The sequence below is a fragment of the Labrus mixtus genome, chromosome 15 (genome assembly GCF_963584025.1).
Source record: "Labrus mixtus chromosome 15, fLabMix1.1, whole genome shotgun sequence".
Lineage (NCBI taxonomy): Eukaryota > Metazoa > Chordata > Actinopteri > Labriformes > Labridae > Labrus > Labrus mixtus.
This window is the reverse complement of record NC_083626.1, coordinates 5,142,854-5,168,402: the sequence shown is the minus strand read 5'-3', so window position 1 is coordinate 5,168,402 and position 25,549 is coordinate 5,142,854. Positions and strand designations below refer to the sequence as shown.

General features: G+C 41.0%; 2 protein-coding genes across 4 annotated transcripts in view; one reads left to right on the top strand and one right to left on the bottom strand.

Moving 5' to 3' along the window:
• The window catches only part of LOC132990158 (uncharacterized), a 411,085-nt gene that overhangs the window by 126,870 nt on the left and 258,666 nt on the right, over positions 1–25,549 (top strand). The gene's annotated exons all lie outside the window — the stretch shown is intronic.
• Positions 7,824–24,442, bottom strand: wu:fa11c10 (protein FAM110B). Of its 3 annotated transcripts, none has more exons than XM_061058269.1 (4): positions 24,258–24,442; positions 11,212–11,631; positions 9,040–10,841; positions 7,824–8,952 (listed from the first exon to the last, which is right to left on the bottom strand). In XM_061058269.1, the coding sequence occupies exon 3, from the start codon at positions 10,838–10,840 to the stop codon at positions 9,443–9,445; it is 1,398 nt and encodes a 465-aa protein (XP_060914252.1). In that variant the 5' UTR covers position 10,841; positions 11,212–11,631; positions 24,258–24,442; the 3' UTR covers positions 7,824–8,952; positions 9,040–9,442. The 3 variants fall into 3 exon arrangements, with proteins under 3 accessions (XP_060914252.1, XP_060914253.1, XP_060914254.1); XM_061058270.1 differs by having other exon boundaries at positions 9,044–10,841; XM_061058271.1 differs by having other exon boundaries at positions 9,052–10,841.

Genomic DNA, 25,549 nt, shown 5'->3' with positions numbered 1-25,549 from the left:
GGTATGTAGACCTAAAATAAATGTTCATGTGGAAGTGATTTAACTGATAGGAAGTTATGTCCATAGTTTGCAGGACAATTCTACCCTGCAGCAGATTTTGACAGCAAAAACAAAAACCCTCAAACATACTGCAGCTTTAACAAATATTCTTACTTTGCGCACGTGAAGTTGGAGATTTAGATATTTTTATGGATTTTTTTGTTGTTGCAGGGAGAGGTTGTCACTTACCGAGCTTCTTAGTTAAGTTGCTAACAATTCCTACTGTATTAAACATATACGTGAACATATTTTATCAAATGTGATCGATTTCTCCACTTGGGATACTACAGCTCTTTGCTCTGACAAAATGTAACACAGTTAAGGTTTGCAATTGACCTTTGTTTTAAATTTGCAGGTCAAAATTATGGTTGCCCTTATGTATCCAAGTCCTGCATTGATTAATTTTTTGAGAGCTTGGTATGGGCCAACAGTATTGCTCTAAAAACTTGGAGGGAAAATGGAAAGGAGATGGCAAATTAAAGTGCAAAATCCTCTCGTCAAGTGTGTGGGGATTTAGTCTTGCAAATTTGAGGATGGGATCGTATGGTATCTAGCATGTTCCAAACGTTGATGACAATACAGTCTGTAACAGGCCTAAGTAAAGCCTAGCCTGCATGCAAACAGCTACAGCGTGGCCACCAATCACTCACGTCTCTTATCATGTCTAAGTATACTTTACTCTCTTTTATAGATAATCAATTACCAATAAACAAAAATATCAAACATTTTTTCACTAGGCTGTAAACATGTTTAGATCTGCTGGAAAAATAGGCATTTTAACCTGGCCTCTAATAGCGATTCCTTTGTTTTTGGAGCCAGCCTCAAGTGGACACTTTAGGAAGTGCACCTGGATTTGGGACGTTTCTCCCATGCTTCTTCATATCTCAGCCAGAATGGATGGGGAATGTGGCTGGGCTTCATGTTCCAAATAGGCCACTTAGTCTGCAAGGTCTGACTTAAGTTCCAACAGACTAGTGAAAACAAATGTGCTCAAAAGAGGTTTGTGCTCCTGCAGGCAGAGAACATTTTGAGCGAGGGTTTATTGGAAAGAAGATCGCAAGATTCCAGCAAGTGATTTATAAATTACATCTAAGCCTGGTCATAAGGCCATTATCTACTAAAAAAAATATGTTTTAATCCTGACAAGACACAAGCTACACTTTGTTACATGATGTCACACATTAGGATGTGGGCGGGGTTAAAGGCTTGTTTCAATCCAAGTTTTTGTAGACATTGCTCCGTTGTCATCTGTTTTCATCCTACACATGACATTGTATCTTAAAAACTATGACATCATTGATATCAAATCATTTCTCTGTAGCTTTGCACTCCGAAATCAATAAAGAAGTTCATAAAAAACAAAATATTAAGCAAAGTTTCAATCAATTTCTAAACAATAATACCTTATGCATGGGTATCAAAATGTCTGTGATCATCAGAACCATTTCTTCCTATGATTTTCTTTCTCTGCCATATAAGAGTCTATAGGTTTGCAGGTGTGATTCATAGAATAAGATGCATGTGCACATCATTGCATGCAATGAAGCCGATATGTTTGTGCTCCTGTCAATGTAACATACTGCAGGATTAGCTGAAACAAAAGCAATTGAGGAATGTGCAGCCTCATTGTGCAGCCAAGTAAAAGCTTTCCAGCCTTATGGATTCTGTTTTATGCGGAAAGTGGGCTACATTGTGCATTTTTAATCAGAGTGGGGTCTTTACTCTCTGAAAAAGCTTGTCGGCTCGGTGAAGAGGATGAAAGCAGAACGGAAAGAAAGGAAGAAAAGTCTTTCATTGTTTGTGAGAATGATGCTGTTGTTTTTTTTATTCACACGCTCTGAACACGGCATGTGTGTTTCTGTCTGTTAGAATCTATTTGAGCTGATCCGGCCTCCTCCTGTCTGCCTTTCTTCCTGGCTCGTTTAACATTGAGGATGAGATCTGGTGCATTCATTACAAAGTCTGGTCAATTTGTGAAATCAAAGTCCTCTCCCTGGGAGGCTTTAAGTCACTTTACAGTCTCGTTAGGGTATGCACTGCCTAAATCAACCTGAATGTATCTTCAATGTAATTGTGAGAGCAGCAGGCATGTCTGCAGGCATCCTCTGGGAAAGGATCTATTGGGGTGGCCATGATTTAAACACAAATAAAGCCATCAAGCACCTTTTCTAACATCGTTATGGTACTGCTCTGTGCACTAGAAAAAGGTTGAGAAATGACATATATTTATGAACCACTAAAAGCAGATTATGTGATAGCCATACTGTATCACAGAATGTACGTTATTGTTTAGCTTGAACACACTGTACTCGGCTGGTTGTTGTCTCTATCAGATACTTTCCCACAGTTCAGTTCAGTCCAGATGACAGCTGCTCACGAGCACTTTATCATGCTGCTGGGTACCAGCTGTGGTCCAACGGTCCATTCTAAGAGACAACTGGCAAACACACACACACACACACACACACACACACACACACACACACACACACACACACACACACATGCGCACACATGCAAGCATTCACACTCTCTCTTTTAATGCCAATGAGGCCCCATGACCAATCATCATAATGACTCTGGTACATAAGGAGGCCCACAAGGCACACGTGGAGACCTTCACTCTTCTGTTTTCTGATAAACAACACTGCTGGAGATGACACGTGCAGAGGCCAAACCGTAACTTCACCTTTAATTTTAAACTTGTAAACTTTCCCCAGAGTTTAACTGAACAAGCATTGAGGATAAAAATGTGTAATTATATTTGACTTGCTTCGCCCTTAAAATGTTAAGGGAATTTGAATTCTCCTTTTATTCAAATAGGAATCAAAATGATACTCAGCTGTACATACTCCAGATCCAGGTCTAAGTGTAATGGGGACAGGGCCTTTTAAATCTGTGCCCCAAAACTTCAAGAAGATGTTGCAGGTAAAAACACAAGAGTACACCAAGAAAAGCTGCCTACGATCAATTCATTATACAATTGTGCTAAAAAAAATGGAACCTTTTCTTTTCCTTTGTTTTTTTTTTTGGCAGACGTTGAACCCCCGTCCGTTTACATAAGATGGTTTGGTCCTGGCCCCAAACCAGCTGCTGACAGTAATTGCTAGCATTGAATTGCTAGTTATGCATTTGGGGGACATGTGTCTTACGCCTCCTTGTGAAAAATATCTAACCCCAAATTACACAAAGGAATAAGTGTTGTGCATAAGTGGTAGATATGAACCTGCAGGAGTGTGCTGGGGAATTAGGCTTCTTTTTCTGTATAAATAGATGCTTTATATTTTAGCATAACTTTCTGAGAAAAACTAAAGAGGTAGGTGTGCAGCACTGTGTTAAAAGATGTGCACTATCACAGGCAGTCTGTAGGTATTTATTTTAATATAAATCTAAGTTTAAAACAACGGATTAAAACCTTGTGTTAATGAAAAATACAAACACACAAAGAAGTGTTTCTGTCCATAATGTTCAACATATGAAATAAAACGACATATGGTCAGTTATGTGCTTCAGCTTCAGGTGAAGTCGTGCTTAAAATATATCTCCACAACTTCTAATGCAAAATAACAAGGAGGGGAGAATATTACTGGCAATAAGCCTCTATGCAACAAAGGATGACATCACTGTGATAGTCACTGGGATTGAACTTTTCCAACATATTTGCTGTTGCTGAATAGATTTAGCTGACTCTTCAGTCAGCAATAGCTTGGTCAGAAGGGAAAAAATCTTTCCAACGTCACTTTTACACAAATCAACAGCACTGGTCTAAAAAAAAAAGCTTTAAAAGCACAGAAAAGTGTCTCGCTTCAGGCTGCAGAATTGGCCAAAAGAGACAATAAGCTTTTTTATTTCACTGCTCCACACACTTGGAACAACACAACGCGACTGCAGCCCAGATATTTCAAAGCACTAAAGAGTCGTCTTCACAGGAAATCCACCCTGTCATCATGTTTGTTTTGGTTGCTACAGATGAGTTTTGACAGTCGGATTCTATGCATTTGTTTTTTACAACATATAAATATATGTAACTGTTCGCTCAAACATTTACAAGCCTGGAATAAAATGTAGGGTATTTACTGTGTTTGTTCCTGGCTGGATTGGAGCTGAAAGCTGAACTATGTCCAAATGTATAGAGGAGCATAAACAAAGCAGAGTTAACTGAGTGTTTAGCCCCCCGGCAGCAGCTGAGGGATGATCTGATTCAGATGAACAGATAGAGACAGAGAGAGGAAGATGGAAATATAGATGTCAGGAGATAAGGGGAAGCAGCACAGTGCTCTGCAAAAACACGTTAAGACAACACAGACAACCCAGTTTTTTTTTCCCACGGGACATATACGGTAGGACCCAGTGAATGAGGCGCACACACACACACACACACACACACACACACACACACACACACACACACACACACACACACACACACACACACACACACACACAGACACACACACAAATATAGTAAAAAACACAGAGATCCCATCTGTCCCGGCGCCTTAATCAGCTTATCACTCCCTGCACTGAGGCTGTTCAAAAGGACTATATCAAGCTTTGACATACATTAGTGCTACTACTGGATCAAGCAATGTGCAGTTCCTAAACCAGCACCTCTGTCACACACACACACACACACACACTTTCTACGCCTAACTCACAGTCGCTGACAACACATCCCAAATATGCACACATGCACAAAATTGGACTTAAGTATGCATGCACGCAAATCAACCCCCTGACATTTTCATCCCAAAAAGATTGCAAACATCCCCTGCATGTAAGTACCATCAAAATCATTAAACATGCACACACTTTCACAAACACACAGCAGAGGACTAAGTGCTTAGAAAAACAACACAAACAAGGCCAAGACACGCAACAGAGCATGCACAGGCAAACGCGAGCTATGTGTGTGAGTGTCGGTGTGCATGTGCGCGCGCTTGTCTTGACTGGATGCCAAAGCCCAGCTGATCTCTCAGTAAATATGGACATATGGTCAGCCTCTGCGGGGAGAGACAGATACAGAGGGAGAGAGAGTATGAGGATGACACAGAAGATGCATCCTGGCATGTTTTCCTCATTTATCCGCAGAGACACCACAGCGGGTGGAGACATCTTATCCTCCGAGGACATGTGCTCTCTTTTCCCAAAGCTGAAGCATTTAGTCTTTTTGGATTCTTTACATCACCCTGGGGAGCAGAGCAGAGGTGTCCACTTTGGGTTGCGTAATGATTAGTTCATCTGTGGTCTTTTTGTTGGTGTCTGCATTAAATCCAATGATTTTTGCTCTGCTTCGCTGCCTCAAGGCTCCACTTTAGTCCACTTGGAAGCTAACAAATGAAGATGTGAAATGCATTTTTAATTGTTGTGTGTCCTAGTTTGGAACAACTTTTTTCTTGGGGTGTCTGGTGGCCTAGAATTCCACTCTATGCCCCAGCATATTCCTTACAAAAAGTAATTCACATTTTTTGTCAAAACTCTAAAATCAATTAAATGTAAGAGGGTATTACTGGTAAAACATTTTCTGACTGATCAGAGGAAAAACTACCTTCTGATTTAATTTCAATGAAAATTTATGGAGTCAGTCTGCCAGAGATGCTGATGTAACTTATTTGATATTAAAGCCCCAGAGATGCACAGCAGCTCCAAGACTGGGGTTATTTGCTCCTCTAATAGAAGCTGACACATTTCTTATGCATAAAATCACTTTCTCACAGCATCTGTCTACTTTTCCCTAATCTCTCTCTACACCCCATTTCTGCCACCTTCCGACAACCTCCTCTCTTGTCCTTTGCCATTTTCCGAGCCTTTTAACGTCTGTGTTCTGTCGTCTTTTTTTAGATTTCCGTTCCTGTCTCTCGCCTCAGTGTTTCTGGCTGTTAATCAGAGTTGCCTGGGACATCAGGCGGCTGCTGTCATGATGCCCAGCTTCGGGCTCCAGGCATCAACATTTATCATTCGGAACAACAACAGCATGATCCACTCCACCGCACTTCTCCAATCCTCGAGCCACCCACATCCTCAAAGCCATGTAAATTGTGAGAGCTGTAAATCAAGGCCACGTTCTGGAGATCTTGCAAAGATCGCATGGTGTGAGGGGTCTGTCGTAGTCCTGAAGAGGGCATTAGTGACTGTCCAGCTGTTTGAAAACTCTTTAGTTTCATAACTCTGATGTAAACCACCAAATATCAGATACTGATCAGAAGTAGTGTTTGATCCTTAATGCAAGTTTGCTCTGCAGGGAAAACAAGTACAAGATGGTGAACTTTGAGGTGATGGTGGATTAGTATCACAGAGAGAGTTGAAGTTGAGGGGCATTAACAGTATCAATGTGTACATTATAAGAAGTAATGTGCAGCCTGTAAACACAGTTTATTAATGTTTCCTGAGGGGAATGTTTTAAAGCGTGCCGGTTATCTCTGTTTGGGTTCTTAAACCACAAACAAGATGCTTTTTTTTACACCCTGAGGGAGCAGATGTTGAAGCTTTCCATGACTGTAGGGTCGATATAAACGAAGCTATCAGGCTGTCTATGATAACATTTAAAGTATTAATACTAGAGACTAATAGACTTTTTTTGATTTACACTCACCGGCCACTTTATTAGGTACAGCTGTTCATCTGCTTGTTATTGCAAATATCTAATCAGCCTATCACATGGCAGCAACTCAATGCATTTAGGCATGTAGACATGGTCAAGACGATCTTCTGAAGTTCAAACCGAGCACCAGAATGGGAAAAAAAAGTTGATTTAAGTGACTTTGAATGTGTGCAACAGACAAATCTGCAGCAACTGTGTGATGCTATCATGTCAATGTTGACCAACATCTCTACAGAAATGTTGTCAGGACCTTGATGAATCTATGCCACGAAGAATTAAGGCAGTTCTGAAGGCAAAAGGGGGTCCCACCTGGTATTAGCAAGGTGTATCTCATAAAGTGGCCGATGTGTGTATGTTGTATTACTGTAGTACCTCCTTAATAATACCAGGAAAAGCCTGTTGAGCATCAAACCCTCATCACCAACTGAACATGTCTGAAGTGAAGTAGTCCTTTAGCAGAAGGAGGCTGCTATTAATATCTGAAATTAAAATCAGCTTAGATCTAAATAAATAAAAAGGGACTAAAAGGGTCAGACAAAAACTTTTTGGCATCCATATAGAGCATCAGTTTCTGTTATCCAATGACATCTCTCAGTCTCTTTTCAGATTTACTAAAGGGGATTTAAAGGAAAAACTCATTTCCTCGTGATCCATTCTGTTACTATGTCAGACACCTTGAATTGCAGTCTGAACCGGTTAGTGGAAAAACAAGCACCTTTAGGATAAATACTTTGACACATTGTATTTGCAGTTACAGATTATGTTTCAGATATTATAGCCCGCCCAGAGCTCTGAAACATGTTCATATGCAGACATTAACTTTTTGTAGGAGGGTAATTGGTGCCGAAGTCTTCCAGACTGAAGTCAACATTGTTTAAAACTTTCATATGCAACAACTTATGCAACTAGATCAAAGTAAAGAAAAACTGTCCGGGATTGTTGTGTCAATTATTGGTGCTGAAATTCAATTTAACGGGCCCAACACCTGCTTCACTGAGCTGGACCGGCACCAGTTTTCAGATAATGAACCAAGGTCTTGGCAGCAGCACTTCATAAAATCCCCAAAACACTAAAGAAATCAAAGGAGTGGCTGTCTGCTGCCATATGCTGGAACCTGGTGTGGCCGACACTATGTTTTTTACAGTCAACTTTAAAGAGAGAAAAAAACAGCCAAACAAGGAAGTAGTCTAACATGTTTTATTCACTGTTAAGAATTCACCATTATAAAGCATTTTGGATCTCTCTCATTGAAGACTCTTTGGGCAACCAGTGCCTGGTTCAAACTGCACACTTTGTTCAACATCACAGCTGACTTGTTCTCCAGCTCTGATCTGACTGATACTACACGGAGATCCACCTGTGATAGGTACAAAGAGAAAAGACCAGCTGGTGCTCATATAGAATACCCTGAAGTTAAAGAAAGTAAATGCAGGGTAGAGAACATGAACATGGGAGACAGAGCGACTCTCTTGCCCCTGTCAAATAAATACTCTATAGTCTCCATTTACTGTTATTGTAGTAGATATGATCAGATTGCACTTAAGAGCAAATATTGAATTCTGTACACATAGCTGTCGGATTTTATAAAATATGTTTTCCAAATTGGTCCATTTTCAATTTACCCAGTCATTCTTCCTGAGACTCTTCCAGAACCGCAGACATTCAGTACTTATACACCATAGATATATCTTTATTTCTATCCACGAGTACATACTTGTCAGTCTTCCTTTTACCCATAACTTGATTTTTTTCCCATCTTTGTGGAGGCAAAATAACTTTTTCATACTACACTTACTTTAACCATCCACTCCTCAGATCCTCTCTCATCATATGGCTTACTCTCTCATCATTTCCAAGACACAGTATAGTAAACAGATTTCTCCTTGCTGCTTGAGAGTAGCATAATCCAAGACGTGACCTTGTTTCTGGTGCAAACACAGAACTAGACAATATTAAAGCAAGATATACAGACAGCACTAAGTGCAGCTGCTGCCATATTTACTGTACTTGACCTGAATGTGCATCTGCGTCGTGACGTGATTATCTTTGTGAGAGTGATGCCTGTGCTTTGTCGAGATGATAAACCCGAAAATAAACAGTTTACTTGCATGCGGACATAAATATGTATATTAACAGTCTTACAGCCAAACATTTTTTTTTTTTTAAATACAAATGTGTTTATGAAAGTTTTTATGTGAAGTTTCACAGTATCAATGTGTTTCTCTTCTTAGCTCGTTCACCAGTCACAACACTGTGCAGCACCAGAGTCTCTCACAGTTTGCAGCCAGCTTGGCTTTGTTCTGCTAAGATCTCTAGAGTGTACACACACACACACACACACACACACACACACACACACACACACACACACACACACACACACACACACACACACACACACACACACACACACACACACACACACACACACACACACACACACACACACACACACACACAATTTAAGTACCTTTACAGGAGGAAAAAAAAACACAAGCATCCTTCGCCTTCATTCTCACCATCATTATTCATACCAGTCTATTATTGCTTTGTATATCAATATCATTATAAAGATCAAGTGACAGAGAAGGGAAAGGTATCGTTCCATTCAGTCCAGCAGGGAAGCAGTCCTGACCTGCAGCCCGGATTAAAACCACTGATGTGTCATTTCCATAACAATGTGATGTAAGGCAGCAGAACATGAACAGATGGGCTCCACCTCTTCAGACATGTGTATGCATACAAAAAGTAGCGCTTCCCTGTTTTTTTTGTTCAAGCAAGTCTTTTCAAGTCCTTTTGAGTCTATACATTAGAGACAGCATTGTTTGTATCCCGCGCCTGACGGATGCCGTATAGCCACTTGATGACTCGAGCGTTTCTCTCGATGACTGAGATACCGTAGGGCACACGTTCGTTGACTCGGGCTGGTGAGTCCTCATCCTCCTCGTCTCCTCCGTCCTCCCTCATCCGCTCAGCCTCTGAGCTAGGCGTACTGACGCTGCGAAGCTTGGACACGGACACAATGTCTGAGTTGGCTCTTGTAAAAAGCTCCACTCCCCCCATGCCCTCGACCTCCTGTGGGTCCAGCCCGCAGTAGTTGAAGAAGCGCTCCAGGTCGGCTGTTGCACGGGAGTAGCGGTCGCTCAGGTCCGATTTGGAGCGGTGCAACGCTGGGTGCTTACGGGAGGATCCCTTAGAGCTGGCGTTAGATATACGAGTGAAAGCAGGGGAGGCTGGAGGGATCATGCCAGCTCGGACCAGCAAAGGACTGGGTGGTGGGTACGCTGGAGGTGGGGGCAAGGTTTGGGATGGGGTGTTGAGCTGGGGTTTAGGTTTGTTCTGAGGGGGTGGAGGAGGTGGGACATTTGGGTGAGCGACCTGGCCCTGGGCAGTCTGTCTGGGCCTGAGTGGGGGCTGCAGCTGTACCCTCAGAGGCTTCCTTATCTCAGCCTGAGGTCGGACGTCCACCCTGCGCACTGTCACTGAGTTAGGGCCGCTATAAAGCGCCTGAACCCCAATGCGGGGTGCGCGTGCTGGAACAGGGGGCGGACGACGGGCTGGCTCTGCTGTCTGAGTCTTGAGGTTGTTGTTGAGCGGAGAGGAGGTGCAGGAGGAGGTGGATGAGGAGTTGATCGTGCAGTGATTCAGTGGTTTGAGGTTGTTAAGGAGTCGGTTACTTCTCTCCTGTTCTGCTGACAGGCTACTACCGATGCTCTTAGCTCCTGATGATGGAGATGATGAGGAGGGGGAGGTGGAGGAAGAGGACTGAGAACATGGCACTGGTCCATCACATACATCATTGATAAGATTATTGAGAATATCCAGGTTAAGAGCAGGTCCTCTCCTCCCTCCAGGCCCCTCTCTCCCTCCTCTGTTCTCCACATCAGCTGGGCATCGGAGAACTTTGCGGGCCGGAGGAGTGCTGATTTGGCACTGGAGCATCATCCCCGGAGAAAGGAGGGGCTTTCGAATGATAGGTGGTTTGATAGGAGCCTGGCGGGTGAGGGCTACCTGCTGGCTTTTTACATATTTGGCCTTGTCTGCCTCTAAACGTTCTACTGCGCTCAGTTTACGAGCCCCTGGATCCGCCTGACGACGGAAGTAGTCCGGACCCTTGTTAAGAATCCTGAAGGGCATGGCTGAGGTGAAGGGAACCCCGGCCAGATGGCCGTCTGATGGCCGCAGCGTCTCCACCGGCATGCTGGAAGAATGGACAGAGAGTTAGAAAGATTTCACTTAAACAGTTTTAGGAAAACAAATATGTACAAAGGCAAACAAAGACAGAATAAGCACGAGCTGAGATAAAAGAGATTGGTTCTGTTTTATTCTGATGTCAAATGTAACAAAAGGTCATTGGTGCTTATCACAATGACGTGGACAAAAGATTAAAGTTAGACTAGAGACAAACATTAGAAGTGACAGAAGGAGAAGTGGGTGAGAGTGGAGCTCCCACATGTCCCCTCTAAGCTTAAGAAAAAAGCTCTTTTGTACTCTCTCTTTTCTTCCCACTCTCCCCCCTCTCCCCCCTCTCCTCCCTCACTCGCACCCAGAGCCCCCTTTAACTTCCTTACCGGTCGCTGTGCTGCTGCTCTCACTTCTCTCTTTTTCTTCCTCCTTTCTTCTCTGTCGCCCCTCTCGCTCTTTTATCCACGATTTTTCCCAGTTCAGGCTTGGTTAAAGGCTACTTGTAGGAAAGGGTCAGTCGGGGTCAAATTCCACATCAGGCCCAGATCTATTAGCTCAGTGATGACCCAAAAGGGGGCTAGGCTGAAGATCGGGGTCAGCGGTCAGCCACAGTGCAGCCGATGGTGGCTCTTTATCCAAAGTGCAAGTCTGGTGTATCAGCTGGCAATGATCCCCCGCAAACACGACAGCGTCTATGATCCCGTTTGCAATCTGTGTCGAAACTCGTCTGTCAAGCCCGTCCTCCTCTCCAGCTGTCATCTGACACAGAAAGCCGGTAGGCTGCTCCTCCACAGAGTCCCACAGTCCTGAAGAGGGTTAAAAAGAGATGGAAGTCCAAGTGAGATAAAGGTAGAGCTCTCGGTTTTCAGTGCGCCTCTCATTAACAAAAGCATACACACACTGTTACACACACACACACCACACACACACACTTCTCCGGCTAACAGACAGGGACTCTTTTGAACACTGAAGTGGAGCAGACGGGACAAGCTTTAATATCGGGTCTGGCTCCTCCCAGCCGGCCAATCACACGTCAGACCGGGAGCCTCAGTGGGGCACAGGAGGCGGGGTGGGAGGCAGGAGGCGTGCTAGCATTGGTCCACAGCAAAAGGGATTCTGACCAATCGGACCCCTCCCCCCTCTGAGTACAACAAAACACTGAGCTGGGTTGTAATTCAAATGAAAATTCTTTGAAAGGGAGAGCTGTGGGTGTGTGGGGGGTGAGGGGTGGGGGGGTGGACAACGGTCAAAACAGCTGCAATTTTTTTCATTGACTTGCATCAGGCTCAGCGGGATACTATGGAAACATTGTGAGAAGCACTGATAGTCCACACAACTGTTCTCTTTACTTAGCTCTTTGTCTTCATCACAGCAGAAGTAACACAACGTCTGTCACCAATAGAGTAAACAATAGAGGAATAATCTTACTTCAATTATACATTTTGAATTGTTTTTCAGTTTGTTTTTCAACCTTTGAGCTGTCAATTTAAGTGCAATTAGCTGAAAGTGTATAAAAACCCGGCCTTAAATTATAACATCAGTTCAGAGAAAACAAAGAAACAAAGACAGGCAGTGCAAGATTTTGTGTTTTCTACACCTAAGCACCCAGTTAATTCTATCTATTGTAGTTTTTCTCCCAGCTTTATTCATTCAAACCTCTGCTGACACACAACATTCATCTACGTTCCCCTTTTCTCCTAAATCTAATTTCCCAGAAAAACACATCGCTCCCTGCACCCCACTGTTCCTCACCCTAACTCATCCCTCCCCCCCTCTTTAACCGTTTACAACATTTCACTCCAGGGTTACATCACACTCAGTCAGTGGGCCTGTTTCTCTCATCCCACATCCTCACCTCCACCTCCAACACATCTATCCACACATTTTTAATGAGCCTTTTTATAGCCATCTTCCTCAACATGTGACCCTGTTTCCCCCAGATCTACCCCCCTCTACCACCCCCCCCCTCCTCTCTCATCCCTGAACAGCCGACCAGCAGCAAGGAGAAAGAGCTAAAGCGACCATGACAGCTTAGACTTGGACACACATTCACTCTCTTTTAGGAACGGCACACACAGTCCCACAGTTTGCTTTCATCTCAGCCATGTGACACACCAAAGAAGAGTTTAAAATAGCTTAAATCACAAACACATTTGCATTACCGAAAACAACATGAAGCGATCAAAAAGCCTTTAGGCAGGCCTCGAGGGACTACTTTTAGGGGAGAGAGAGAGGAAAAGCTGTTTTGGAAACACTGAACGCAATGTAAAGACAATGATATGAGTGGGAACATTGAACAAAGGAAGAACTGTTCAGTTAGTATCAGGTACAGGAAGACAGAAACCAAATGGAGGAGACGCACATGTAACGATGACATCATCACAACTGGGACTTTTTGCTTATCAAAAAGGCCAATTTCTCGTCAGAGGTAGAAACACAATTCAAATTCTTATTACAAATCAATAAGTCCCATCTACTAAAAGAGTATGACACTGATTTACCAATACCCTTCTATAACATTTTGGATTATGATAAATAAATAAGAATAAAAACACAACATTATCAATTTTATTCCATGCATTCTTGTTAAACGTGACACCTAAAATTCACACCATGCAACTTGACCTTTCACAGGTTCAGTCCAGACTTGTATTCATATACTGTAGAGCTGGAATAATTTGGAAGCAATATATCACTTTTTTATGTCGGTACTGGGGGGACTAAGAAGGGTGGGCTAAGAGGAAAAAAGGGTTTGGAACCAGTGATCTTGAGGTCACACCAAAGTAATGTTGGATTAAATGAAAGAAACGTCTTACTGATCCTGTCATTACACATGTCCCTTATATTTTGTAGTTGAATTAGTTTAGCTGCTGTCCATGTAGAGTCACCTTCATGAGTTCTTAGTGACACAATACAACAAATGTTCTGCAGTATACATTTTGTTTTCACATTACAATTCAAGCTATTGAACACAACAAAGAGAGAAGAATTTAGAAATGAGACCAAATGAGGAGCATGCAAACGCAGGTCCAGATTTGATAAGGCTATGTTTTGCTAGTAGCGGCTAATGTAGCTTCCAGGGGCTAGCATCAAGCAGAGATTAGGATTAGGCTAAAGATTGCTGGTTTCGAAATCAACACTCCCAAATGTTTTTTTTTTCATTTTCTTACATGTAGTCATAGGCACCAACTGACACTGGAGTTCTCTGTAGAATATTTATTGATTAAAGTCATTTTAACCTGTCTTGTAACGTTACTTTAAGCAACTACATGTACTGTATTGTCGTTTTAAGAAGTGCTCTTTTAAAACGAGTATTTTCCGGGCAACTTCTTGAGACTACCTCATCCAAACACTCAACATTGTGCATCTTAAAGCCCAATATACATCCACCAAATGTAAAGTTAATTGCAAGTTATTGAGAAAAATCCATTGGTACTTCTAAATGTGATCTCAATTTGCTGTTTAAAATGTTTAGGTGTGTTTAATTGTTTTATTCCTTTCCAGATATTTGGAGCTGTGCATCAATAATAAACATTGTTGATAGGTCATATACTCTCTATTTCTATATCTCCATCAGTATTCATAAATACTAAACTAAATGCTAAACTGTCATGTACTTTCAGGTAACAGAGAGACAGGATTATAGTTATCAGCTGAAATGGTTTTGTGTGGGTGGGACTTAGTGTGTGTTTGCATGACACACAGCTCTTGTATGATTGCGAAAGCCCAAACTAGGAGATGTCCCATTATTCCTCGAACAATCACTTCCCCTTGAGTTTTTACATGATTTGTCCACAAAAGTAATCATCTTTAAAGCATGTGGCAGAGGCAGGGGTGGATACTTTAAAATAACATCATGTTCTGTTAAAGGCAGAGAGGGGAGGCCGGGTCAGCATGTGTACACTTTTAAGACCAGTAAACACTGAAAGGAGACCTCTATCAAAATATTTGTGTGCATGTCCTTGCACCTCAATAAATATCCAGCCAAAGGTGGACCATTCTTAAAGAAAATGGTTGCTTTGTGGACATGAAAATGCCCTTAGTAAGGACTAAAGGATGTTTTTTTTTTAGTAGAGGGCTGTGTGAGGGGAATGAAAAGGCCACAGCTTACTAAACCTGAATTAGTTGTGGTTTCGGTGACCAGAAGCACGTTTTCCCTGTTTTTCATAAAGTCTCTCTGAAGAATGGGTTTCTATGAATGACACATGCACAAACCTTTCCATAATTAGCTATAGCTATTGCACTGAGGCTCATTTTTCCAGTGTGAGAGTTATGATGAAGAAAGCCTTTTCCTGTGTTTTTAACTGAGCACCTTTCTTTCAGTTTCCTTTGTAGTTCCTCCTTTTTTAGGGAGAATCTTTGAGTATTTCAGAAATGAGCAGATCAACCAAGTGCACTCCATATTAATATAGCCTATGAAAAAAACAAACATTATTTATAGCTACAAGGGCTGTTAAACAAGATGTTCCAGCGGTCTTTAGAGACTTAAAACAAAAAATGCCGAAATGGAAACCTTCCTTTGTGGAATCAGATGACCATAAATAAATAAATGCATACCCAGTTACAGTCACTTCTTTAAGACTTGACATTGAGAAGAGTTATCTACATGTTCCACGCTCAACCTGGCTACTTTCCTTTATGTCAATTTATAATGTATTAATTTTCTCACTATTCAGCATCAGACAGCTAAAAAGCATCTCTGCAGTGGGACTAGTGTGTCTGCAAAGAGCAGCATTATACCTCTGCCTGCCATCAAAGGCTTTTCAAATTGATCAAGCTACACCACCGAGTCTGTATATTTGTCTTTGTGTGTTAGAAATAACCCTCTAAGGAAACAAAAACATCTTCAGTCCGTCTTGTTTTTCTAACTTTCCGTCTTTTGCTTTCCATTCATGTTCTGTTCAGCTGATTTCTCCAAAAGACACAAGCACACCACAGACCCTGACCACAGTGACAGACCGAGGAATGATATTTTTTATCCCGCAATGGAAACTTGCTTGGTTCAATTATCATAAAAATATGCTAACCGCTGTGTTAGCATGATTGTTTTTACATTCAGCTTTCCGACCGCCATATTAGTGGAGTAATGATGTTTCATGATGTCTGCTGTGTGTGTGAGAAGGAGATAGTGTTTCATGGTGCGTGAGAAGGTGAGAAATATGGGACATGTACTGTATGAGACATAAGAAGGAAAGATTAAAGTGTTGAGCTGTATTCTAACAAGAAATGTTGAAAGAGGATGCAGGGGAAGCTCCAGCTGGAGGAAGCGATGACTAACTTTGACCACAGCTGACTTTGGTCACTTTTCAACCAGCCTGCTTAAGAGTAATTACAGGGAGAGTCAATGACCTGGTGCGATTCGCTTTTTCAATAGTTTTGAGCACTAACTTTCTGAGTAGTTCAATACACAAACAAACAGCATCAGAAGAGGAACCAGGCTTTAAAAAAAATAAAGGCCATGTCTCGGTTGAATGCCTAGAAATGATTTGTGTCATCTCAAAAACGGGAAGATGAATCACTCAGCGTCCACACATGTGGACGCTGAGTGATGTGGACGCTGTGCAAAAAGAACAAGTTAGTTCATGTTTGTGTGCTCAGTGACGCTGGTTTACTGTATTTCACTGGCGTCTGTCCCAGCGGGCACTGACCTCCATAGCACATCTGACATGAATCCTGGAAAGTCAAATTAATTAATTAAGAAGGAAGTGAAAACAAAATGACAAAATTAGGGAATTTCAGTGAATCCCAGATCCAGTTCAGCAATACTCAATAAACAAGAACTTTTCCACAAGCTGGAGGAGATTCTGAGTCTTTTTCAGAGGTAATGTTCTGCTAAATATTAGCAAATTAAAAAAAAAAAGATTCCTGAGAGAATCCTTTGTAACTTAAATACTGTTTGGAAAAGTCACCACAACCCCTAGCAGAGAGAGTGTTTGAGGGGGATGTTGAAGGGTAGTTGGTCAGCAGAGATTTCTTTGGTTTGTTGCCTGCATTGGAGGGACGAGCAGGAAGCGGTGACGCATTTCACAACAGGAAATGTGTGAGAAAAACAAACAAATGCACACGGCTGGAAGTGTTTGCCTCTGACTGTGTCCGAGTGTGACTGACCAGCAGGTTGTCCCTGCTTTACGGTGACCTCAGCCCAACTATTTCTGGGTGCTTGGACTTGCTGGTTTGTCTCTTAGTCATACTGCTCGAAACAATGTAGTGCCTACAGCTGCAGAGGAATCACACAATGAGGTGAGCTGTAGATCTGACTGTCATAACTAACCACTACTAAACAAAAAATGCTTTTTGGACCGGGGAAATCACAGACAAAACAATCCAAAATGAAAGTTCACTGTGTTTATCCAGAGCTTATCGTCTAGTTACAAAAAATAAAAAGGTAGACATTATGGACTTGGAAGGTCAGACTTTATCTTAAAACACTCAAAAAAAATTAACAAGAATGGCATTTGTTGTCATAATCTGACAATTTGGTAGGTTAAAAATAATTGAATAAAACTAAAGCTTTAATGAAAACCGAGAAAAAACGGATGAGCTTCAGTGAGACCTCACATTTGTTTTGACCTTCAACGTTGAGATCTCGAATAGAACATTTTGACTCCTGCATTCTTGTTTTAAGTGCATGAACCAACAATATTTTGACTACAGGGTGGATATGACTTCTCAATCCTGATTTAAGGGCTGCCATGGTTGTAGCTTGTATTTCTCAGGTCACTACGCTCTGAAGTAAACCCTGCTCTATCGTGGGTTTTACTCTAAATGGGACTATTGTTTTCAAATTAGCATCATGCTTCATTGAAAAAGAAAATAAGCAATTGAAACTATATAGTCATTTGGAATTTTACTTACTTAGGTTATAATTCAAGTGAGAATAAGTTAATTTCCCAATTTGAGTTTCTACAATCAATGACACATACACCTGATGGGGTTGCCTTATGATGTTGAAGGGAAACATTGCAGGTTTAAAGCACTTTCACATTTGCTTCACTAATAAAGTGAAAGTAAAAGTGAACAGTCTTCTGCTACTTCTTATATAAAATGGCTGCATGCTAACATAGTCATAGTGGCAATGAAGCAGGTAAAACTGGTTAATTGGAAAAATGGAACTGGATGGTTCTCTGGACTGATTGTCAAAGAAAGAGGGCAGAATATATAAGTACTGAAGGTCATTCTGTTAATATTTCCATACTATGTGTGTTATCATGTCTGATACATGGAAACTCCAGGCTTTACAAACTCATTTTAAGCATCTTCTTTGTATCAACTGGTCCAATGGTCTAATCTGATGAGAAATAGGCCAAAAGCTGAGTATAAACCAATCATGTTTTGACCTACAACACCAAGACCAGTCCATCACCCCACAGGGACAGTCCAGCTTCAGGTTTTAGTCAATAAAAAGCTTAAAAGAAGAGTTCAAAAGGTTATCAGCCCCTCCCCTCCAGGGACTTGATTTAAGGAGCCCGAAAGACAGTTAATGAAGACAGAGAGCTGAGCACCAGAGGGCCAGATCTCACAGGATGCAAGCCTTTATGCTCTGGTGTCACCACGCAGAGCTGGCCATGTCGCTCATTTCATACTCAGTCTGCATACAGGAAGGAAGGAAAAACTGAGGATATGACAGAACAGAGATGTCAGGTGGAGCTGCCCATCAGCAGAGTCTTTTATGGAATCATCCCATTTCTAGGATCCATTGTTTTCCAAAACCTTTAGTCCACCATAGGCAGGATCATCAAATGATGCAGATCCCTGTTTAGAAAAGTCATCAGTTATATGTTTACCTCACTGGTCATTGGATCTGGTCTCCTTAATAGCCCTAAAACAGTATGCTTGTCTTATTCTTAGCATTTAAAATCGCTAAAGACCCCGCCTCCAATTCCCACCATTCATTTTAGACGTGTTCACCCAGAAAGGGACGTGGCATCGTTTTGACAAAGTACCCAGATGAGTTGTTCTCATCAATTGGCACCTAAATAAATAATATTGATTCATTAAATACACATGTAGGCTCCTCACATCTTTAACGACTCCTGTTCCAACTTTGCATCTTTGTGCCACAGAACCAAAAACAAGCAGACACAAGAGTCTCTCGTCACTTCAAATACTACAAATAAAGTAACCTGCTATGTTAAAAATAGAATAAACCAGCAAGTATAACCTTGTCATTTGAAGTTTTTAACTAGAATATGCCAAAGCCATTCTCACTACAGATGGGTGTTAACTGCCTGCTGAGTATTGCTCCGGCATGAATCCAATAGAGTGAGAGCAAAGTGCAGAGCTGTCATTACTAACTGTATCCAACTTGAGCTTTTAGCTGTCACACACTGTTTTGAGTGGATGGGTATCGTCCAGTGTAAATAGGTCATTTTGGACGAAGATAGGCAGGCAAGCCATCTACATTTTTTGTTGGCTTTTTTCAAAGGCCTTCACCATGATGGCTGCTGTTTCTTTTCTTGTTCTCGTGTCAGAGAATGTGATTCATTGACTGCCATCAGGATGGAAGGAGAATCAAACAAAACAAACCAAAGAAACCCCAGAAAAACTGCCTTCCCCAGCTTTAATCATCCAATAGCTGTCCCAGCAGCCTTTGCAATCTATACGTTTCCACCATTGTTTTATGTTTACAACTTGTAAAAACTGTTTGACTAGTATAGACAGTGCACATTGTTGCTACTGATGCTTGTGTATACATAAAGCTATATATAGCCTACTTTATACCTATAGTGATGTTGTGTGTTTATCTGCATGGTTATAATTCTTAAATGTTTATGCTTACCTTTGTTCAGATATGTTGCCTTTGCTCTGAGCTGTGTGCTTATTTTCTTGTGAGTACACTATGAGGAAGTAAAAAAAGTCAACCTCTTACAATGCAGCAATCAAACAAAGCTGATAATAAAACTGTTCTGAACCAGCTCTCAGCCTGATGGGGAACTTGACTGCCATGCATGACTGACGTGATGGACTGCAGGGTTATGCAACTCTTATATCCACTACAGTCTAGACAAGTGCACAAAAATATGCACTGAACCATAATCAGTTATTATAGCATCTAGCTCCATCTTTGTATGGCCCTCCCCCACTCTCTTCATCTGCTGGTCCCCCATTAACCCCCTACCAACCCACTCCACCTCTGCTCGCCACTGTCTGCGTCTGTGGCCCCAGGAAACACACACACACATCCATACACACATCCATGCACAATTACACCCAGCGGTGGGATGAGGAGGGGAACAATGAAATCCTGTCTCATGTGTACTTGTAGAACTGTGCATCCATGAATGTAGACATCTTCATATCTGAGTGTGTGTGTGTGTGTGTGTGTGTGTGTGTGTGTGTGTGTGTGTGTGTGTGTGTCTGTATTAAAGACAGTTTTGAGCTGGTGGCAACATCTTCCCTCAGGAAAACTAAACGCAACAGCTGAGACAAAGATATTAAAACATTTCTAATTAGCCCACATTCCCTTAACATAACAATATGAGACAGAATAAATAGAAACATAATCAAAATCAACTCAATTTAAAAAAAGTCACATTTCACTTATTTTTATTATATCGGCAGCAATAAAGCTTAGATTAAAAAATGATAATGTGAATCTTTAACTGCATCCTGAATTGACATTAATGACATTAAAGGAATACTGTTGTAATTATAGGTTTTATAGCAATCGACCAACTTGTATTTCTATTGTGCTGAATCATAACAGAAGTAATCTCATGACACTTTACATAAAGAGCAGGTCTATAGACATTTTTTCTTTATATACTAAAAAGAAGGGTGAAGCCTTAATCCACTATGAGCAAGCACTTAAAAACAGTGTTGAGCTAAACCTTCCTTTTAACAGGCAGAAACCTTCAGCAGAACCAGACTTACTGGTTAACAGACATCTGCCACGATGGGATTGGCTGAGAAAAGGGGATCTAATACTGCTGATTCTCCCTTAAATATACTGAAGGTTTGTCTTAGGGCTGCACAATAACATGTTAACGTTATCGCAATATAAGCCTCAGCAATAAACACATCCCAGAAGTGAAATAATCACACTGATAAAAGGGAATTATAATATTTAAAGAAGCAAATATTTGTCATGTGTACATTTGACATGTTGCAAGGAGACATGGGTAAAATACTGTTATCTTCATCTCACACCATTTCGATGTAGTCAGATGAAGCTCAAGCTAGCTATCAGCAACTCTTAAATTAAATGGTGCAAAGTGAGTGGTTAAAAAAAACACCTTTTTGGATTCAGGAGTGACACACAGGGCGTGTGTAAAACATTGCCGCTCATGGGCAGATAAATAGTGAGTTAAAGCTCGTATGAATGCTTTAAATTTGTTTACAGAACTTTGTTATTGAAAAGTTAAACAATGTTAGCATGCCTCGTACATTTCATCTGATGTGATTTTTTTAAATTGCAATATATCGCAGAAAGAAAAGTTATCACAATCTTATTTTTTTCCAATATATAGTGCAGCCCTAGTGTGTCTGCATTAATCATAATCAAAAAATATAACGTGACATCCAGATACATTGAAAATCACAGCTAAGTTAAATAAAAAAAAACAGTATTTAATGCAACTATGCAATCTATATGTTGGACAATTAGATCCCAAAGGTAAACACAGAGGGACACGTGGAGTCGATGAACACATTCCAGAGATCGGAGGCGTGGAGACAATCAATCACATACTGTTGTCCTCTTTCAGCTTCACAGCCACACACCCACACATACTAAGGTTACCTAAGGGGACTTTACAGAGGCATACCATAACTGTCACTCTGACAACCACTCGCCTAACCCTGACTAGTCTACTTTAATGATTACTTATCATCTTTTATTTTAACACTTGTATGCTTAGATTTTTGTACACAACATGATTGTACCAAATGTGAAGTATTAACCTGACTAATTAATTGATCGACCCAAAAATCAGCTTGTCAACTGGTCTTCAGTATGACATTTGACCAAAGTAGGCATAAGGAGACCCTCACACAGAAACACACCCTCCCATGCTTGCACTCAAGTCTACAAACACACTCACATGCTGGACTCTTTCTCCACCCCCTTTCATATCAGTGATTACCTCTCCACTGACGGAGAGAGGTGCTGCAGGTCTAAAGAGCAGTTATGAAAAAGTAAGTTTCTGTTTGTTTTAGCCAACGGTTATTGTGTTCTGTTAACTTCACAATTTTGTCCCTCCCATTCACATCCAGTCTTAAAAACAAGAGTTGAACCTTGTATCTTAGATAACAAAAGACACAAGAGACTGGAGGCTGTAAAACCTTTTCAGACTTTTCAACTATGACAACAATGGTTGTTAACCAAATTTACTCAACCTTATAATCAATTAATCTGCATTTGTGGATCAGTCCAATGTCTGACTTGGTTGGTGATATCCATACATCTGCTGTAAATCTGTTAAATAAAACAGGAACTCAGGTGCAGATGAACAACATATTAAAGCGCTCAAAGAGCTGTACCATCAAGTCTTTGACCACAATGGCCAAAAATGAACTGACCATAACATAATGTGTTATTTTAGTTTGGGCGAGGCTGTATAGGGTTGGCATTACTGGAAGAACCGTGTAGCTGTGGTCGGGAGGTGAAGAGAAGGACGCCACCTCAAGAAGCATTGAGACGCCATCTACGTTGACTTGACTTGAAATTTAAAGTAAAGATCAAAGATTTAATTTTGAAGTCAGATAAGTTTATATTTGAACTTTTTTGGGACATTTATTTACTTGTGCAGCCAGGTTACTTGCATGAGGTAGAGCACAACAAAAATGGCCAAGAATGCTAGCCAGCTTTGAAACACAAGTGCTTTACAACTTGTGTTTCTGTTGGTGTTGTCAGTATGTTTTAGTTTCCCACTAAACAAGAAAATGAGAACTCAGACATGCCGAGAAAGGCCACATGTGATGAGGGACCAGCTCAGTAAGATGGACCAGTACGGGGTTGCACCAGCTATGCTAAAGTTCATACGCAGCCTAGTTTGAATGTAAGTTCTAACTTTCAGAGTTTACGCTCTACTAACATGTAAGTGTTGCACCAGCTGAGATAGTTCCAACACAGGCATGTGTTCTAAAGTTGTAACTCAAATCTTACACCTAGCTTCTAGTAGGTGATAGATGACATCCCTTAGTATGATGAATTTAATTTTTTAATTCTGTTGTCATTTTCCATGAGTGAAGATTATTACATCCATCCAACAACAGAGTACCATTAAATGACCTTGTGTTTTGATTTGAATATTTAGCCACTTGATGTCACTATTATTACTTTACTCTAGCTGTAGATTAAGGTTGTAGCTGTTGCTATCACCTAACAAAGATGCTTTCTCATATTTTGCAAACATTTTCATCGCTGTTTGTGGATTAACAGCAGTTAACAGTTGGGTGATCTTATTTTGAGACAATTTTATTACGACTAATTTACAGAGATTATACAGACAGGTAATTATTCATCATCCTTTGGAATGGTTTGCTCAACTTTGCAAAGTTTCACTCTTTGTCCTCTTTGGAGAATTTGAAAAGCTCAGTTGAAAAGGCTGGAAGCAGATCAGGGTAATTCATGAGTGGACCTAAGTCCGTTATATTCCTAAATGGCCAACAGGATACCCAGTGCACAGCCTATTAGTTCTCAGATGCCGACAGTTGCATGAACATACCATGACACCTGGGCAAACCTGAGGAAGCTACAGGTGTAACGCGTTGTTTACTCACAATAAAATACAGAAAAGTTATTTTCAGTGTCCCACGGATCATTGATTTATTTTTCTGTCATATTCCTCTTAGGTTTTTTTTTTCAGTCTAAAAGTGATGTCCTTTGTATGTTCTGAGGTATGACAACATCTACTGTGTTCTGTTGTTCTGTCAAGAATATCCAAGAACAGAAGAAATGTAACCCACTTTCATGCACGTCAGTGATATATTAAATCCATTTTGTCAGCATGGCACACAGCTTCTCACCCTTTCACAGCTGAGAGGACTCAGAGAATGGAAATAGTCACAGAGCAGAGCTGCCAAATGTTATAATCAAGACCTGTATTTTTAGATTTTGGCATTCTATCCCAAGGACAAGGAAGCTCAGGCAGAGACACAGAAAGAGACAATGGCTGCCTGTATGAAAACACAGTATTTCAGGTGCTCTGTATTCTTTATAAACAGTTACATTAAAGTCTAAAGCTGAGCCCCCCATAACATCCTTTCTTTAAGGTATTACGAGAAAATAAGGCTTGAATACATTCAGATAATCATGCAATATTGACAGAATACTTAAGCCAACATCACCCTGAAGTGTAATAGTTTGCTGTCGATACCTGCCAGAGCAACAAGCCCTCCCCCCTTTTTAAAACACACATTCACAGCCCCATGTCCACACACTGCAGGCGCTAAGATCTGTTCAAACAGCACTAAGGTAAAGTTTACTTACATGATGTTTATAAGCCAGGCAGGAAGAGCTTCAACAGAGTCTCAGGGAAACAGGAACAGAAGAAATGTGAAACTTTAAAGCACCAGAGTAGTGAGGTGCGCTGGAAGAAGCAGCAATAGGATCTCAAGCTCAACAGCCAGTGTGCCGGTATGAGTGTGGTGTGGTGTGTGTGCTGGCTGTGTGGGAGCTAAATGAACAGTAACATGAGAGTCCTCCCACTGCTCAGGAAGACTCCACCCCCTCTATCTAGGAGCAGGAAGAGCCTTTCCTTGTACTAACACGACCTTCCTGGCACCTTCTCATTAATCTGTATTTCTTTTGAAGTGTCATTTCCACTACCTGTGACAGAGGCACCTGTAATGTGCACAAAATGGAAACAATGAGTTATTTCTTCTAAAATCTGTTGATGTATAAGAGACACCACAGCTCAACTAAACTTTGTGAACAGTCCTGCCATGGCCATTGTTTTGTTTTTCATTTAAAGTACTTTTTTAGGTACTTTTTTAAATTCCAAACTGCTGCCATGTCTGCATCTGATGCTGGAAATATATACTTCCTGATCACGAGAAGACTTTTCCTGAGAAAGAGAGAGCAGAAAATAACTTTTTAAAAACACTTAGTCTGTATAAAGAATGTATAATTTGACTAAATCCTGTGAGTAAAATATCAATATCATTAATAGAGCTTCACTAATATGCTGCTAAATCATTTATGATCCACAGAAATCAGTTGTTAACTTTTCTTATAACTAGTGTTAGGGGTACTGTAGTTAGATAATAATTGTCTGTAACGCAGTAATTTAAGGCATTAGTGCTGCTAACTTCAGTAATCACATTACCCTTCCTTACTAATCAAAGACTATCTTTTTGCGTTACTTCAAGTACTTCCACTACCAGTATCTGCATAACTGGAGAACAGAAAAACATATCAAATGTCCCTTTCATGTGCGCCTAAACGCATCACTTGTCTGAATCAGTGTCAGAACCAGAATATAACTCAAACCAACTCTGGTCCACACTTCAACACACACACACAGTAATGCACCTGAAAGCAGAGTGCCACCTGCCATAAAATGGAAAGAAGAAGAAGAAGACATTACTCACGTGATATTGGCTTGAGTCCATGGAGGAGGAAAACGAAAATGGCAAAGTGGATCAAATCAAGACATCTTTAGAGGCTTGGAGATATTCACACCACTTCAAATTCGTTGGGCGAAAGGACAAGAATGTGTTGGTAAAGTGTAAACTGTGCCCATGCCAGAAACAACTCTCCACTGCTGTGAACTCGACACC

Coding starts and splice junctions, on each gene's coding strand:
- wu:fa11c10 (XM_061058269.1), bottom strand. CDS start 10,840: ATGCCGGTGGAGACGCTGCGGCCATCAGACGGCCATCTGGCCGGGGTT.